Source organism: Ahaetulla prasina, chromosome 15, assembly GCF_028640845.1.
Source record: "Ahaetulla prasina isolate Xishuangbanna chromosome 15, ASM2864084v1, whole genome shotgun sequence".
NCBI classification, from domain to species: Eukaryota; Metazoa; Chordata; class Lepidosauria; order Squamata; family Colubridae; genus Ahaetulla; species Ahaetulla prasina.
Genome location: NC_080553.1, coordinates 2,616,959 through 2,635,260, shown reverse-complemented (window position 1 = coordinate 2,635,260; position 18,302 = coordinate 2,616,959). Strand labels below are relative to the sequence as shown.

The 18,302-nt window shown below is 47.9% G+C and overlaps 1 protein-coding gene across 1 annotated transcript; it reads left to right on the top strand.

Annotated features, from left to right (window-relative positions):
- The first annotated feature begins 3,647 nt into the window (after positions 1 to 3,647).
- Positions 3,648 to 17,518, top strand: LOC131185787 (hydroxysteroid 11-beta-dehydrogenase 1-like protein B). The gene is made up of 6 exons (XM_058158643.1): positions 3,648 to 3,884; positions 6,500 to 6,630; positions 8,162 to 8,273; positions 10,751 to 10,936; positions 15,192 to 15,335; positions 15,420 to 17,518. The coding sequence occupies exons 1-6, from the start codon at positions 3,803 to 3,805 to the stop codon at positions 15,632 to 15,634; spliced, it is 870 nt and encodes a 289-aa protein (XP_058014626.1). The 5' UTR covers positions 3,648 to 3,802; the 3' UTR covers positions 15,635 to 17,518.
- Positions 17,519 to 18,302: the final 784 nt, after the last annotated feature.

The window sequence follows — 18,302 nt, the reverse complement described above, 5'->3', positions numbered from 1 at the left end:
ACTAGAACCTGCAGTAATTGCAGGCTGCTGCTGTTCATAACAGACTGCATTAGCAGCCTGAGCCACAGAGGCCCTTATGATTGAAGCATTTTCCATCCTTCTCTTGGGTTCCAGCTGTTATCTTGACTCACCATCTTAGTATCGTGGTTTAAAGCCTATGGAGATAAAAAAATCTCACTCTTAGAGAGCTTTGATCTCTCCCAACCAACCAGCAGCTTGTGAAATCAAGCAGGACTGAGCCAAGGGGAACAGGAAAAATCTAGATCTTGTCTTGTCTCACTTTGGCTATTAAGCCAGGCCAAGTAGACTCTCGGCTCACGGTTCAATGGCAAAGTATTTTGCCTTTTTAGTACTGTAAATATTACAGGTGGGCCTTTTAGGCCCCTCAAACCAGCTCCTCAAAGGGCCTTCTCCAGCCTTCAGAAGTCCACGACATCGAACTGTGCCTCTCCTGTGCACCAGCTCCACTCTTGGGTTTTTTCAGGGCGGGTGGTGAATAAAGGCATCAGTTTCAGAGAAATTTTGTCTTCCTTCCTCAGAAGCATAGAAAAGTCACAGGACTCGGCTACCTGTGAACACGGCACGCTAAGCTCTATTATTACAGTTCATAGATTTGTCGATTTTAAAAGCAATTGAACACACAGAGTGACTTTTTTTTTAATTTGCATTTATATCCCGCCCTTCTTCGAAGACTCAGGGCGGCTTACATTGTGTTAAGCAATAGTCTTCATCCATTTGTATATTATATACAAAGTCAACTTATTGCCCCCAACAATCTGGGTCCTCATTTTACCTACTTTATAAAGGATGGAAGGCTGAGTCAACCTTGGGCCTGGTGGGACTTGAACCTGCAGTAATTGCAAGCAGCTGCTGTTAATAACAGACTGCATTAGTCTGTTGAGCCACCAGAGGCCCTTTCCTCTTTTAAGTAATTCAATTGTGTAGTAACACAAGATGAAGAAATCCTTGCTGGACTAAATCAGGACCTTTGATCTAATTCCCCCCCGTCCCCCCCTCCCAGTCCTTGGACATACACAAGCCGGTCACACAGAGAAAAACAGGAACTGTGTGAAAAACAGGAATGGTTGCACAGTAAGAGGGTCGGTGCACAATTACAGCCATCTGACATCTCAGACCAGGAGGAGAGCAGATTTTAGTTTTTCTTGCCTTTGGGAATCAAAAGGTACAAAAGCAGCTACAGCTGTTCACTGTTTGGAAAGGTTGGTGGAAGATGAAGGCGGTGGCAGAAGGAGAAGAGGGCAAGTTGCTGATGGGCCCTTGCTGGGCGAGCAGATCTCTTCATGCCAAAGACTTTACAATCAGTGATCGTCAAATTACTGTAAAACCGCATTCCACGTTTCAGTGTTTCCTATCTGCGCATTGCCTGACCTCTGGTTTTCCTTTCGGCTTTGGTGCAGCTGGGGAAGGTTTTGTGCCCATGGCTTGTTCTTCCCACAGTGGCTTGTGCTCTGCATCCGACAGCCTCCCCGTCTTGCCAGGGACCGGAAGGGGTGCTGGTCATACGTGGTGGCCCTGGGCTTCCTTGGCTGCGGTGCTAACCAGCAGAGGAGCCCAGAGGAGGAGCGCTCCATGGCTTAGGACCCGGGTACTTACGAGACCGCCTGCTGTTACCGTATACCTCCCACCGACCGGTACGCTCTCACAGAGAGGGCCTTCTCAGGGTGCCGTCCGCCAAACAATGTCGGCTGGCGGCCCCCAGGAGTAGGGCCTTCTCTGTGGGAGCACCAACACTCTGGAACGAACTCCCCCCTGGCTTACGTCAAGTGCCTGATCTTCGGACCTTCCGTCGTGAGCTTAAAACATATTTATTCATTCAAGCAGGACTGGCATAAATAGTTGATTTTAAATTGGGGTTTTAATAATATTTTAAATTTTTAATTGTTTTAATTATCGGCCGCATAGTAATAGTTCATTTTAAATTCTTTTAATTGTATATATTCTGTGTTTTTATTCTGGCTGTACACCGCCCTGAGTCCTTCGGGAGAAGGGCGGTATAGAAATTTAATAAATAAATAAATAAATAAAATAAAAGATTTGGGGACTGATCAGAGCATTTGGCCTGTTCAGATTGACCTCCCCAGGGAGTTGGTGGTGGGTTTGGGCTCGGGCGCATCTTGGGTTCAGTTGGCCCCACTCTGGGCCTGCTTCCCAGGAGTGGAAGATCAAACCAGAGGTGCTGCCCCACCTCAGATGATGGGTGGGAGAGGAATTCAGAAATATAACCAAAGTCTGTTTCAAGTTAAGCATTCCACACAAGGCAGCAGGAAAACCTGAGCCTCTTGCCTTCGGAACCGATTGCCACAAGACCGGCTTTCCAGGTTTCAGTTGATCCTCCCAGACATTGAACTCCCATCCCAGCGTGAAGCCTCAATTCTCACATTTTCCTTCTCCCGCCTCATCTAAGCTTCCTTTCGTGTTGGGACACTGAGGGCAGGAATCGTACAGGCAGTCCTCCAATTACAACATTTAGTTCATTTAGTGACTCTTTGAAGTTACCACGGCACTGAAAAAAAATGACTTAGGACCGTTTTTCACACTTTCGGCCACGGCAGCATCCCCATGGTCACATGATCAAAATTCAGATGTTTCACAACAGACTCACATTTATGACGGTCACAGTGTCCCGGGTGGGGGTGGGGGGGGCGAGTCCCGTGTGACCTTCTGACAATCAAAGTCAGTGGGGAAGCCGGATTCACTTTGTAACTGTGTACTAACTTAAGTTGTCAACTGCAGCTATTCACTTAATAACTGTGGCAAAAAAAAAAGGTCACAAAATGAGGCAAAACTCAGTTTAACAACTGTCTCACTTAGCAACATAGCGGTTTGTGTTTCAGTTGAAATTTAGGATTTATTATTCTACAAAAGTCTCTGGGAGTTATATCCAATCAAACCAATAAATTGTGCCCACTGATCCAGGTCCAGAAACCTTCCTCTCCCTCCGAAGAAGAACCAGGGAGTAGAGATGTGCACTAGAAAAAGTGCAGAGAAGAGCAACCAGGATGATGATGAGGGGACTAGAAGCTCAAACATACAATGAACAGTTGCAGGAACTGGGCCTGGCTAGTCTAGTGAAGAGAAGGACCAGGGGAGACAGGATAGCATCTTCCAATATTTGAGGGGCTGCCACAGAGAGGAGGGGGTCAAGGTATTCCCCAAAGCACCTGAAGGCTGGAAAAGGCATAACGGATGGAAAGTGAGCAAGGAGAGATTCAACCTGGAAATAAGGAGAAATTTTCTGACAGTGGGAACAAACAACCCATGGAACAGAAGTTGCCTTTGGAAGTTGTGAGAGCTTCATCGCTGGAAGCTTTTCAAGGAGAGACCGGACTGCCATTTGTCAAAAATGATGTAGGGTTTCCTGCTTGGGCAGGGGGTTGGACTAGATGACCTACAAGGTCCCTTCCAACACTGTTAATCTGTAAATCTAAATCTGAGTACATGTGAAACACTGGTATCGGGATTGCTGTGGTTCTCATGCTTTCTACACACACACGGATATAAATCTGTGGCCAAAAATCCCTCGGGCCAAAGTCTCCCCAGGCAACTTTTGAAACTGCTGTAATATTTACTTTGGATGTCTGTCAATCTCTCCGTCCTGGAGAGCACCTGAGTCAGCTATTGGGGCGCCACCTCCACCAACCCACCTGGGCCATGCCCTGATTGGGTGCCACGGAGCCCTCCTGTCTTTCATCAGAGCTGGAAAAACTGCATTTCTGAACCTTGTGATGAGCTTGCAAAGAAAAAGCGGTTGAAGCTTAACGACAGAGCTGAGAAGCTGGCCATGGCGCTGCTCAAGATCCTCGTCCCTCTCCTGATCGGGTTTGGCGCTTACTATTTCTACCCACAGGAGACTTTCTCTGCAGGTAAGGAGGGTAGATTTCCGCCATGGGGAGGCCAGGCCAGTGCTGGGCTTCTGCTTTCCTCCTTTCTTAAATTATTCTTTTTCCCGTTTAACGGAGACGGATGGGCTTCTCTGGAGAGGGGGAAATGTGGGTGAAACTCTTGCACGCAAGGTCTGAAGAAGGTGAGCTGGTGTTGGTCTCGCCAGGAGGGCGGCCCATTTCTGGTGTTCTCCCAATGTGCTGGACCTCCACGCTAAAGAAATGGGTTGGGGTCGCACAACTCACACACACAATGCAGCTTGGCACTGGCAAGTGTGGCAGCCATCATCCATCTCGTTAAGCCCATTGCCCGAACACCATTGATGGGGATGTGTGAACATCTCATTCTCTGGGTGATTGTCTCTACACCCTTCGTGCGCCCAGTCTTTCAGAACACCCCCACACACCCCCACAGGGGAAACGGCATGCCAGAGAATCTCCAGATTTCCGATTGGGAAGGGAGGTTTCAAGAAGCAGAAAAGGGCAGGATGGAGACCAGGAAGGCTGGCAGAAGACCTGGAAGCCTCAGTTTTGCGTTTCAGCTACATCAGAGCCCCCCTGGCCAGAGGTGCCACACCCTGGATTCTCTGCTTACATGGACCAGCTGCGGGAGCAGGAATCTGCTAGCAGATTGTGGTGCCCTTCAACAGATGGAACCTGTTGGCCAGGGCTGGGGCATCTGGCTTTCATCCCACGGCTCTCCCAGATACCTGGGTGGGTCACATCAGAGGAAGAGATGGGGAGCTGCTTTTGGGGCTTCAGGTTGAGCAGACCTCTGCCCAGCCCCAGGGCACCTGGGTGAGTCCCCATCCACCCACCCCGAAGCAGCAGCACTGATCGAGTTTCAAGTGGCTGCAGGGCACCTTGGCAGTTCTGCAATCCCTACCTGCAATTCTCGCTCACCTGGTGGGAGGCTGAGCATCCCTGATTCGTAAGTGTAGCTGGTGGCCAGTCATCTTCTATTTTTGGTGTTCAGGTGGGAGCTAGGAGAGTGTAGAAAGACCCAGGTTGAGATGGGCAATGCACTGGCCGGGGGGAATTCTGGGAGTTGAAGTCAAAGTCACTGAAGTTGAGAAATTCCAGCCTGTGGAGGAGCGAATTGCTGAAATTGGTGCTGGGGAATCCTGGGAGCTGAAGTCCATGGATCTTAAAAATCACCTGGTGGGTTGGGAAATTCAGACAGCTCAGAATCTGGGGGGGAGGGGTGGGGGGAGAGTAGAATTTGGGGCTGAGGAAAGATGCAATTGGCTTAAAAGAAGGAAAGAAAAAGCAATCAAAGTGGGGAGAACCAGAAAATCCGCTTTCTCCTAAAAAAAAAAAGGTCAAATTCCATCCATTCTGCCATCAGCTGATTCCACAAGGGATTAGGTTAAAGGGGAGGGGCTGCTCTGCTCCTATTGACGTTTGGCAACTGAGGATCCTCCCCCCTCCACTGAATAGAGCAGAGCTCTCCAACCTTGGTCCCTTTAAGACTTGTGGACTTCAACTCCCAGCTTTGCTGGCTGAGGGACTCTGGGAGTTGAAGTTCACGAGTCTTAAAGAGACCAAGGTTGGAGATCCCTGGAATAGAGGGCTGTTTGTTTTCTGTGGGGGGGTGGGATGGCTTTTCTCCATGCCAAAATGCCATCTTTGCCCACTTCTCTGCCCAACCCACGGAGCCTCGGAGGTGAATGCTCTGCTGGACTTTTGGTTGTCTCACTTAGATATGGGTTGGCAAAGTGGGGGGGGGGTGTCAGCAGACCGCTGGCCGGTCCTGAATGACCTGTGTTCCTGATGAAGGGGAGGGGGGGTGGAGTGAAGGGAGGGGGGGCTCTTGGAAGCAAAGCCTTTGGTTGGAATTTGCCTGGAATTTGCCTGGAGAGGGAGCAGAGGCCGGCCAATGGGGCTCTAGGTAGGGAATTGAGTAAGGGTCCAACGGAGGAGGGGGAATTGAGTAAGGGTCCAACGAAGGCTGTCACCCCCTCCCTGACTATTTATTTGCTCGTTTATTCACTTTCCTGCCCAAGGAGGGGCTTCCAGATCTGGACCCACTCCAACAGTTCCTTTAGCCCAGGGGTCTCCAACCTTGGTAACTTTAAGCTTGGAAGACTTCAGCTGGTTTATTCTGGGAGTTGAACTCCGCCAGACTTAAAAGTTGCCAAGGTTGGAGACGACCCACGGATTTAATAAAAAAGATGAACTATAAAGTGGCTCCAGTAAGAGTCTGAAGCAGTGAAGGTTGAAGGAATAGAGAAAATTCACAGAAGGGAACAGAGCGCAATAAAATAGGGCTAGAAGGAGCCTCAGAGGTCCTCTAGTCCAGGGGTCTCCAACCTTGGCAACTTTAAGCCTGGTGGACTTCAACTCCCAGAATCCCCCAGCCAGCAAAGCCAGCAAAGCAAAGCTGGCTGGGGAATTCTGGGAGTTGAAGTCCACCAGGCTTAAAGTTGCCAAGGCTGGAGACCCCTGCGCCTGCTGTTCAAAGCACGCGTGGGGCCGTGGACCTCCTTCCTTAACTAAAGCCCTTCGGCCAGCATCTTTTTCCTGGCCGGGCCAGAGCCCGCGCATCTCCTGGCCGGGCAAGGAAATCCACGGCCCGTCTCCTCTTCTGCCTGCAGAGATGGTGCGAGGAATGCGCGTGTTGGTGACGGGTTCAAGTTCGGGCATCGGGGAGCAAATGGCCTACGAGTTTGCACGGATGGGCGCCCACCTCGTGTTGACCGCCAGGAGGGAGGAGCAACTGCAGAAGGTAAGCGGGCGAGAACCATTCGTCTGAACAGGGCCAGCCCTGCACGGATCGCAGCCTCCTCTTCCTCTCCACCCGTGCTCCGCTGCCCCGCTCGGTCCCGCTTTCCCACGCGCGAAAGAGAAAGTCCCCCTGTCCACGTCTGAAACTGGCGAGAGATGCTCTCAACATCCCAAGTGTCGGTAGGCTTTTTCAAGAGGCAACTGGACTTTCTGGTTTTTCTTGGAAGACGTTTCGCTTCTCATCCAAGAAGCTGCTTGAGCTCTGACTCTCCCCACCATCCAGTCGGAGCTGAAGAAGCTTCTTGGATGAGAAGCGAAACGTCTTCCAATTAAAAAAAAAAAACCAGAAAGTCCAGTTGCCTCTTGAAAAAGCACTTTTGGGACAACCATGACCTGGATGGCGGAGAATCTCCATAAGATTCCCCCTTTAGCTTCAGTCTCAAACGGGTGCCGGGTGCGAATCCAGCTCCTCTGCTTTTCAGAGTCGGGGCAGCTCCCTTCCTGCTTGCTGGGGCACCCCGATGCCGCCGCCCCCATCCCAGCCATTCTGGAGGGACGCTCTGAGCAACAACTAACCTCGGTTACAGGAACCCGAGTTTCAGGAAACAGGCGAGGTGCGGGGTGGGGTGGGGGGCTTAAAATAAGCATGAAATCCAATCCTGCTGACAGCGAGTGATCAGCTGCTCTTGAGCCCACAAAGTGATTTTTTAAAAAAAAGACGGCAGGCATCTTGACTTTTTTGTTGTTGTTAAAGATTGGTAGCCCTTCTTTTATTTTTTCTTTTATTTTTTTCTGTTAGAATTTTTCAAACCATGCAAAATTAAACGGTTTTTAAAAATGTATCCGAGGAAAAAATTAAATAAATTAAATTAAAAAGAAAACATAGAATCATGATTCCTGCCCTTCTTTCTATCAAGTAGTTGCCATCTAAATTCTTTCGCCTTCCTGTTTAATTTACTTTTTAAATCCCCAATCCATCAATCATCGATTTAGCCCAGGGGTCTCCAACCTTGGTCCCTTTAAGACTTGTGGACTTCAACTCCCAGAGTCCCTCAGCCAGCAAAGCTGGCTAAGGAACTCTGGGAGTTGAACTCCACAAGTCTTAAAAGGACCAAGGTTGGAGACCCCTGTTCTAGCCTTTGTCTTTCAACAAATGTCCATATGAGGTTTCCAGTCTTTCAAAAAAGCTTTTATTTTTTCCTTGACCAAACTAGTCAGTTTCATTTTTTCCACAATATTTTCTCATCAATATTACAAGTCATATTTCCTGTTTTATCTCATTATTCCTCCATCTTTGTGCATGCAATAATCTCGGCGCATATCCTATCATATATACAATATTAATCTCCGACACTCATTTTCTAATTCACTGCCCGTAAAACCCCAATAAAATGATTCCGGTTTCGTCCTAATATTAAGACTGGCAGAGATTCGAGTGCAGTGTCACGGCCACCATTGTGGCTTTGTTGACCAAACACTGGTTCTTGTGAGTCCTTTCCAGCCCTTTGTCCTCTTTTCCCCTTCCTCTTCAGGTGGTGAAGAAGTGCCAGGAGCTGGGTGCTAGTTCTGCCCACTACGTGGTTGCAGACATGGGCAACCTGACCGCTGCCCAGGAGGTGGTGGAAGAAACTAAGGCCAAGTTGGGTAAAGATGACCTTTTGCATTTCACCCTGGACCAACCCTTCTGCCTCCTGGGGGGTGGGGGAGGTGGGGGGAGAGAGACAGATTGAGGAATTGGATGCTCTGTGTCTCTGCAGGTAAGGCTGTATTCAACTTCTCTTACCTATCCCAGCCACCCCTGCCCTTCCCAGGATCGTCTCTCCCTCTCTATAAAACGGTGATGGCAAACCTATGGCACCCACAGCCCTCTCTGTGGTCACCCACACCGTCACCAGCTGCTCTTCTGGTTTCCAGCGTGCCGGCTGGTCTTTGGGTTTCCGGTGTTTTGGCGCCTGCACACGAGCACACACATTCCAGTTTGAGCACTCGGTGCCGAAAAGGTTCGCCATCATCACTGGTATAGAAGTTATTCCCCACCCCAGGACTTTGCCGTCCCCTCCTTTGGAGAAAAGCACAGAGAAAGATCATATTTTCAGGGGTCCCCCAGGACAGGGGTCCCCAAACTTTCAGACCTCACGGACCGCTAAATTCATAATTTTAAATCACTAATATGAATTTTTTTAAAAATAGTATTTAGTGCAAAATAAGAAATGCAAATAATTTTTCTGCGGACCACCAAAATTTTCTCGCGGACCACCAATGGTCCATGGACCACCAGTTGGTGACCACTGCTTCAGAATGGGAGAATCCATGCAGCAAATGGGGTGGGGGAGGTACAATGGCCTAGAGGTGGATCTCTCGCCTCATAATTAGGAGGCTTGTGAGTTCGATCCTAGGTAGAGGCAGATATTTCTCTCTCTGGGCACAAGGAGAATATATCTGCTGCGCATTGGTGACAGGAAGGGCATCCGGCCAGTAAACACTCAGCTCCATTCAGTTGCCCCGACTCCACCCTGCATATGATTATGTGGTCATGAAACATTAAAGACAAATGGGGTGGGAGAGGCAACCACTTTGAAAGGCAACGAGCAATTCAAATCATTATAGCGCACCTGTGAGGACACTTTTTCTGGACTTCGGGGCTGGCACTGAGACATGCTTGGTCTCGGGTGTTTGCCAGAGGGGCTTCATGTTCTCTGCAACACACGTGGCCCTTAGAATCCAGAGCTGGCCACTGATATTGGGCAATGTGAATAACAGAGTAACACACGAGTGGGAAGGAATCTTGGGGATTTTCTAGTCCAGCCCCCTGTCCAATAGCAATAGCAACAGGACTTACTTAATACCCTGCCCCATAGTCCTTTACAGCAGGGGTCTCCAACCTTGGCAACTTTAAGACTTGTGGACTTCAACTCCCAGAATTCCTCAGCCAGCTTTGCTGGCTGAGGGATTCTGGGAGTTGAAGTCCACAAATCTTAAAGTTGCCAAGGTTGGAGAACCCTGCTATAGAATAGAATAGAATAGAATAGAATAGAATAGAATAGAATAGAATAGAATAGAATAGAATAGAATAGAATTTATTGGCCAAGTGTGATTGGACACACAAGGAATTTGTCTTGGTGCATATGCTCTCAGTGTACATAAAAGAAAAAATACCTTCATCAAAATACAACATTTACAAAACAAATGATGGTCATAGGGTACAATTTAACACTTAATGATACAACACTTAATGATAATCATAGGATACAAATAAGCAATCAGGAACAATCAATATCAATATAAATCATAAGGATTGCCAGCAACAAAGTTACAGTCATACAGTCGTAAGTGGAAAGAGATGGGTGATGGGAACTATGAGAAGATTAATAGTAGTGCAGATTCAGTAAATAGTTTGACAGTGTTGAGGGAATTATTTCTTTAGCAGAGTGATGGCCTTCGGGGAAAAACTGTTCTTGTGTCTAGTTGTTCTGGTGTGCAGTGCTCTATAGCGTCGTTTTGAGGGTAGGAGTTGAAACAGTTTATGTCCAGGATGCGAGGGGTCTGTAAATATTTTCACGGCCCTCTTCTTGATTCGTGCAGTATACAGCATTCAATGTCAGCATTATCTGCATATTGCTCCCAGGTATCTGGATGGAAGGCTGAGTCAACTTTGAGCTGGTCAGGATCGAACTCCAAGCAGTGGGCAGAGTTTGTTTGCAATGTTGCATTCTGACCGCTGGGCCATCGGGGCTCCTTGCAATCCAAAGGGCTGAATTTAATAACACAGTAAAGTGAGCAGGAAAAGCAAGGATGGCCAGCAATGGGGGGAGGGGCGTGCTCAATCCTGTCCCAGAGGATCATCCATTTTGACTCCTGGCCGTTAAACCCCAAGATATTTCAATGCTATGCCCTGTGCTGGCCTGGCTGGCCGACCTTCGCCTATCTGGGCTCCCTCCAGGGCTGACTTGTGATGTCAGGATCCAGCCCCTTTGTAGACCTCTGCATGCCCAGCTGTCCTGCCCGGGACTCCAGGCTGGAAGACACCCTCCGAGCGTGGCAGCAAGCCAGCGCCAGAAAAATGTCGGTTTGCCTTTTGTGCGTGTAGGCCCTGAACGTCTCTCTGCCCTTTGCTCCCCCAGGAGGTCTCGACCAGCTAGTTCTGAACCACGTTGGAGGAACCTCCTTCGGTCCATTCAAAGGAGCAATCGAGCCTGTGATCAAGTCGATGACTGTCAACTTCTTCAGCTACGTCCAGTTGACCATTTCTGCCATGGATCTACTGCTGGAATCTAAGGGGAACATCGTAGCCGTCTCCTCCCTTGCTGGTAGGCACTGCAATCCTCACAGGCTGGCACATGGGTGGGTCCCACAGTGGGGGATTCATTCGTGCTGGTGGAAGGACTCCCCCGCAGTTCTCAATTTGATGACAGAGAATTTGCTTCCAGGCGTCACCCCAGCACCAGCCCCTCCATTTCCCCATCCTTTATCTCCTTGCACCCCATTCTTCCTTGTATTCCTTCTGTACTCCCCTTCATTCATTGCTTCTTATTCTCCAAATTTCTGGTCTCTTTCTTCCTGAAGATCTCATCCACTCCATCCAACCATCACTTCACATGGGGCTCCCCTTGAAGAGCACCCGGAGACTTCAGCTAGTTCAGAATGCGGCTGCGCAGGTTATTGAGGGAGCGGTTCGGAGCTCCCACGTAACACCCATCCTGCGCAGACTGCACTGGCTACCTGTTGTTTTCCGGGTGCGCTTCAAGGTATTGGTTACCACCTTTAAAGCGCTCCATGGCTTAGGACCGGGCTATCTACGGGACCGTCTACTGCCGGCTTCTATCTCCCATCGTCCGGTGCATTCCCACAGAGAGGGACTCCTCAGGGTGCCGTCAGCCAAACAGTGTCGACTGGCGGCCCCCAGGGGGAGGGCCTTCTCTGTGGGGGCTCCGACCCTGTGGAACGAACTTCCCCTCGGACTTCGACTACTACCTGACCTTAGGACCTTTCGCCGCGAACTTAAAACCTATTTATTTCGTATGGCTGGACTAGCTTGATTTTTATCTTTAGATTTTAATTGAATTTGATGGGTTTTTAAATTTTTGTAATTTTATGGGGGTGTAAGTTATTTTAATACTTGGGCTAATTTAAATCAGTTTTTTAAGGGTTGTTTTAACTATTGTGTATATTTGTATTTTATCTGCCTGTTCACTGCCCTGAGTCCTTCAGGAGAAGGGCGGTATACAAATTAAAATATTCATTCATTCATTCATTCATTCTAAATCTAGACATCAATCAATCAATCAATCAATCAATAAGAACAGAGCTAGAAGGGACCTTGGAGGTCTTCTAGTCCAACCCCCTGCTCAGGCAGGAGAACTTTTACCACTTCAGATAGGCGACTGTCCAGCCTCTTCTTCTTTTTTTTTTAAACAAGTTTTTTATTATTTTTTGAAAACAAAAACAAAACATACAAATCTTTGTTGAACAAGATATCAGTCGGGTATGTACTTTAACATATTTCAAATTTCACTGTGTCATTGTATCTTTTATCCAATATTTTCCCCTCTTCAAATTTATAATAGCCCTTTTCTTCCATCCCTTTGTCCTGGAAAATATTTAATCAAATCAAATTACCATATTTTTGTCCCTTTTGTTGCCCCACTCTTCTTCAATAGACAAAATAAAACACAATTATCTCTATTGTTTATCAAAGACCTATAACCAAAAAATAAAATAAAAACAAGGTCAAATTATCCTCTGACTTAAATCTCACCTTAATTAAAAGGTCACCCATCGCTTATTTCAAAATCCCATTTCACATAGTCTCTTCTTAAAAGCCTCCAGTGACGAAGCGCCTACAAAGTCTGAAGGCAGCTTCTGTTCCCCGGGTTCATTGTTCTCACTGTTTCTTTAAGTTTCTCCTTAATTCCAAGTTTCTTCTCTCCTTGATTAATTTTCATCCATTATTTCTTGTCCTGCCCGCAGGTGCTTTGGAAAATAAGTTGAGCCTCCCTTCTTTGTGGCAGCGCCTCAAATATTCCGCTCAAGCCATTTGCTCTCCCTCCATCCCTTTCTTTTGCAATTTGATCTTCCCTCTCTCCCTCCTTAGGCGTAGAGAGAGACCTTTTATATTGATCCCTTCTCTTGGTATTTTAGGTCACTTTTATGTTTTTCCTTATGTGCCCAACACAAGAGCTCCACCTAGGCAGGTGGGCAGAAATCTGCTTTTATATGCAGCCGTTCTACCTCTTTTCCACAACCCTTCCTCACACCTGACACCCACCAGCCTTTAACTTTCTTTCAGTATTTACACTGCCTTCAAAATGTCTCTAGTCATCCATTTTCCCATTGTTTGTAAAAATTGTTCCAAGGTACGTACATTAATCTGCTTACTCTCGTTTTTTTCACCATTTCTATATACAAGTGCAATCCTTCACTCCCTTTCCTTTGTTAAACGCAGCTACTTTAGTCTTTGAAACGAGGAGGAGATTAAAACGATGAGCCAGCGTTTCTGCTTTCTGGAAAGATCAGGTTTGGTTGCCTACTTGGCGGTTCAATTTCCCCCTCCCCCCCAGTGCCCTTCAGCCACATGGTGTCAGGGGCACTGTGGGAAAATTAACCAGGTAGCTCTTGAATTAGGCTGGGCTAGTTTGTCAAATGAAGATCAGGGACCTGATGCTACCCGAGTGCCATTTTCCATTGCTGACATCAGTTGCCTGACTTTCCTTCCATAAAAATGTGCTGGATTTCCTCTCCTTGCTGGGTGCAGTGGTTGTCCTCATTCAAGAAATTGGCCCCCTCCAGGTCCCCCAGCAGGATCCCTCCCCACCACCCACCCCGGCTCTTTTCCTGTGGTGCCTTTCCCACTTCACCCCCCACCCTTCCAGAGGGCAGCTTCCCCACTTCCGTCAGCCCAGGCCTGACAGCCCTTCTCTCTCTGGCTCTCTGTGGAGCGACTGTGGCCAGGTCATCCCTGGCTTCCTTTGCCTCGTCCAGAGGAAGAGCGGCTGCAGATTTTGGGTTTGGCTAGTCTAAAGAAAAGAAGGACTAGGAGTGACATGATAGCAGAATTCCGGTATTTGAGGGGTTGCCCCAAAGAAGAGGCAGTCAAGTTATTCTCCAAAGCACCAGAAGGCAGGACAAGAAACAACGGGTGGAAACTAATCAAGGAATTAAGGAGAAACTTCCTAACAGTGAAGACAATTAACCAGGGGAACAGCTTGCATCTACAAATCATAGGTGCTCCATCACTGGAGGCTTTTAAGAAGAGACTAGACAGTCATTTATCTGAAATAGTATAGGTTCTTCTGCTTGAGCAGGGGGCTGGACTAGAAGACCTCCAAGGTCCCTTCCAACTCTTATTCTATTCTATTCTATTCTATTCTATTCTATTCTATTCTATTCTATTCTATTCTATTCTATTCTATTCTATTCTATTCTATTCTATTCTATTCCTCTCCAGTTGTTCCTCCTCCCTTGTGAGGTAGAAGGAGTGAACCTATCTCTTGCTTGGTCCTGAGGAGTCATTCTCATGTTAGAGTTTTCTGCTGAGGTGCCTTCTGCTCACCCCGACTTTTCTCTTTTGTTCTTTTTCTCAAGCTAACTAAGCCCACCACTCACTCCCATTCCTCTCTACTCACAGTCCTCCTTGGCAAACCCCCACCGATTTGCACCCAGCACAACTCTGCCAATTCCAGATGTGGTTTAGCAGACACCCCCCCCCCCCGTAGGCAGCCCCTCCAGAAGTCCCCAGGGGAGTCCCTCTGTTTATTGCCCTTAATCCCCAGAGAGGCTCATATGATGATGATGGCGACATGACGGTCCTTCCAGCCCAGGAAGCCTTTTGCATTCTTCAGTGCATTTCAGGGAGGCATTTCCATCTGGTGGTCTTGTTTCACTCTTGATTTCTATCTGCCCTTCTCATTGTAAGTTCTGTAACTGACTTCCTTCTCCAGAAGACTCCTATAATAAGCAGGCTTTAACTGGCTGCACATACATCACCCTTGAGGCTGAGTTTCTTTGCAATGTAGAGATGCAATGAACAAGCTGTTAGCTATGCTCTACCCATACATCACCCTCAAGTCAGAGTGACAGGTACTGGTCATTTAGCGACTGTTACAGTAGACCTACCTTGAAGGTAGTTACCACCTGCATTCAAAGTTCCAACACACTCATGGACACACGACCAAAGTTGGAGCGCTCAGTCACGCAGCCACATTTATGGCTGTTTGCTGCATCCCATAATCCCGGCTGCCTTTGACAATGGTTCTACCCAGAATTGGCACTTCTGGTTTTCTCCAAAACCATGCCCATAGCAAAGGGCTGGATTGCTGAATGACAGCAGTGTTCGTTTAACGACTGCTGCTCCAAAAAAAAAAAAAAGATTGCAAAATCGACTGTCCTGATTTATGGCCATGGAGGGCAGGCTCCATGATGGTCCTAAATCAAGGATTAGCTGTATTAACCTGGATGTGAAAGAGTGTACAATTGCGGGAAGAAATTGAGAGAAGGGGAAGATGGAACAAGCTGTAGGAGCAAACTGTTCCTCCGTCCACACCAACCTCTCCCTCTCCCTCCCAGGACGTGTTCCAAGCCCCTTCAGTGTCTCTTACTCAGCAGCCAAGTTCGCCATGGAAGGATTCTTCACCTCGCTACGTACCGAGCTGCGCCTGAGGAACATGTCCCTGCCCATCACTGTGGCTGTGCTGGGCTACATCGACACCGGTGAGTGACGCTTGAAACCCTCCCTTGCCCAAACCCAGCGCCCTCCTCTCGGACTGACCCCCATCTTTTTGCTCCTTTCTGCAGAAATGGCCGTGAAGTCCGTGGGAAACAAAATCACCCAGAGGCCGAGCCCTAAAGAAGAATGTGCCCAGCGGATTGTGAGGGGCGGAGTGTTGCGTCACCGCGAGGTCTTCTATCCCTACTGGGCCCTGAAGCCCATCCTGTTGTGCAGAGAGCTGCTGCCAGACTTCGTGGACCAAATCATAGGCTACGGCTACAGACTGGAGAACATCCTCTAAAACTCAAAGGACCACCCAGCATCGCCATCCGTGTCTCCCAAAGATCGGGACTGCTCGCTAGTTAGACCCGCAGTGTTTGCGGCGAATGCAAGGGAAAACTAAAGCCCCCACCCCTGTAGGAAGGAGAGCCATGGTCCAAATGGCGCCATTTCCTCCTCCTTTCCTCAGCTCACCTTTACTCTGGTGCAGGATTTGGAGTCCTGCCCTGTTATCCAGATGCAGCTCTTGCATTGTGTAAAACCCAGCAGCAAATCAAACACTTCTCGGGTGCCCAATTTTTTAAGCCCTGTTGGGGAATCTGGAACCAAATACTTACTGAGCCTAAAAACTGTGATCATTGTTGATATAAGTGTAGTATGCATATTGCATACCCGTAGTATGTCTTTAGTAAAGGAAGTCACACCACGGTGGAAATGGTCCAATGTCCTGTTAGTAACCTGGACTAAGCTGGGAAAAAAGAAAACAAGACCATTCATGCTTTTTTAGCCACCAATATATCACAGGTATGATTATTAATATAAAGCCGCATGACGTATTTCCTGGGTCAAAGGTCAAGGCAAAGAGATCGATGCAGCGCACCCATGAAACGCAAAAGCTGGATTCACAAGATACATCAGACCGCAAGGTAGCCAATCCCTGTTGAACACAGAGGGTGCAAACCCATCCCATCTATTCAATTAGGAGAACATGGTGCTGGACAAGCCCGGAAAATTGAACTGTTCATGTAATGTTCAGTAAATCAAAATTATCCCGGCTGGATGTGCTATCCTGAGCTGCACAAATTTTATTTATTTTTTAGTAACAAAGCCAACAGAAGCATCTTATGCTGCTATCATCATACCCATAAATTGCTAGATTTGCAGCCCAGAATGGCTGATTTGAGTTTCAGACTTGCTCAGCAAGGGCGAAGGCGATCTCTACCGACAGCATCTGGCCCGGAGGTGGAATTCAGCAAGTTCTGACCAGTTCTGGAGAACCGGTAGCGGAAATTTTGAGTAGTTTGGAGAACTGGTAAATATCACCTCTGAAGTGGCCCCACCCCCATCTATTCTCTGCCTCCCAAGTCCCAGCTGATCGGGAGGAAATGGGGGTTTTGCAGTAACCTTCCCCTGCCACGCCCAACAAGCCATGCCCACAGAACCGGTAGTAAACATTTTTGAATCCCACCACTGATCTGGCCCTAGCAGTCACAGAAACAAAGTCTTTCTCCACTTAAGTAAAGTTTTTGTAAAACTGCAGAATTTGAAGAACATTTTTGGGCACATTTGCAATTAAAACATAGTCTGGAAGCCCCTCCCACAACGGAGTCTCATTTCACACGAACCTTTTAATCTTTTAGGCTTTCACACAAACCTTTTAACTGACCGTGATGGCCTCCTGGGACATCCAGGTAACCTGGTCATCTTTTTCCACCTGCCCTGGCTGCCTTTCCATTCCCCACCCCCACCCCGTGAAAGCAGATGAACCATCGGTTCCAGCATAAACAGCCCAGAAGCACCGCTCCCCAAATGGATGGAAGTTCCGGGGCCCATCACTTCTGCAGGTCTTCAGGAAGGCGTCAGAATATCAGACAGATCCTTGTTTCCTGTACCACGGACATCCATGGGGGGGGGGAGGGGGGAGTCAAAAAAAGTCAAGAGGGCAGCTGCAACTACACAGTTGAAGAATGGAAATGGGGGTGGAACTTCACAGCACAGCTGCAGCTGCCCTCTTGACTTCTCATGACACCCCCCCTCCAGCTCTCCCCAAACTCTAGATTGCTGTCCCAGACTAGAATCCATTGGACACTTGCAGGTTCCCCCAAACCTGCAAATGGGCGGTGGGGACAAGAGTATTCCTGGTGTTGTCGTTTTCCTGCCTCGGAAATCATTCCAGGAAGTCTCTTCCATTCTCTCTCACCACCTTGGCTGGGATTGATGGTGCTGATATTTGTGGGTCCTGTATTTCCGTCCATGAATTACACTACTTCAATCCTCTGTCATTATTTGGGTGCATTTTGTTATTACACCGATGTCTCATCTTTTGGGGAGAAACAGTACAAAATTCAGTTTTGAAAAAGGACAATAAAGTCACACTTCTAGTTAACTTGAAAATAAATATGCCTTCTAGAAAGTTTGGCCCAAGCCAGAATTTCCAAAAAGTCCCAGATGGAGGGTCCCTCAGAAAGGCCTGTCGGATCAGATACCAAGATGGCATTCCCTCTGGAAGCTGAGACCCTAAAATGCGCCCCCCCAAAAAAGCTGTCATTGGAGGGGGGGGTTGGAATGTGACTGGATGGCCAGTGGCTCATCTTTCCTACGGCTTTTATCTATTGTGGTCAAACATATATAGGCAGTCCTCAACTTACAACCACAACTGACCCCAAAATTTCCACTGCTCAGTAAGATGATTGTTAAGTGAGCATTGATTTTGCTTGTCAGAAGGTCGCAATAACCCGGTTGATTTGATTTTGCTTGTCAGAAGGTCGCAATAGGGGATCACAGGAGTCTGGGACACTCCAACTGTCATAAGCACCTGCCAGTTGCCAAGTGTCTGAATTTAGATCACGTGACCAGAGGGATGCTGCAATGCTCCTAAGTGTGAAAAATGGCCATAAGTCACTTTTCTCAGGGTAGCTTCAATCACTAAACAAATGGTTGCAAGTCAAGGACCATCTGCAAGTAGGAAC

What these genes read in the sequence shown, in the direction of transcription:
- LOC131185787 (XM_058158643.1), top strand. Translation starts at nt 3,803, where the DNA reads ATGGCGCTGCTCAAGATCCTCGTCCCTCTCCTGATCGGGTTTGGCGCT. An exon ending in ACAGGAGACTTTCTCTGCAG is followed by an intron (nt 3,885 to 6,499) that starts GTAAGGAGGGTA and finishes TTCTGCCTGCAG; the next exon opens with AGATGGTGCGAGGAATGCGC. An exon ending in AGAAACTAAGGCCAAGTTGG is followed by an intron (nt 8,274 to 10,750) that starts GTAAAGATGACC and finishes TTGCTCCCCCAG; the next exon opens with GAGGTCTCGACCAGCTAGTT.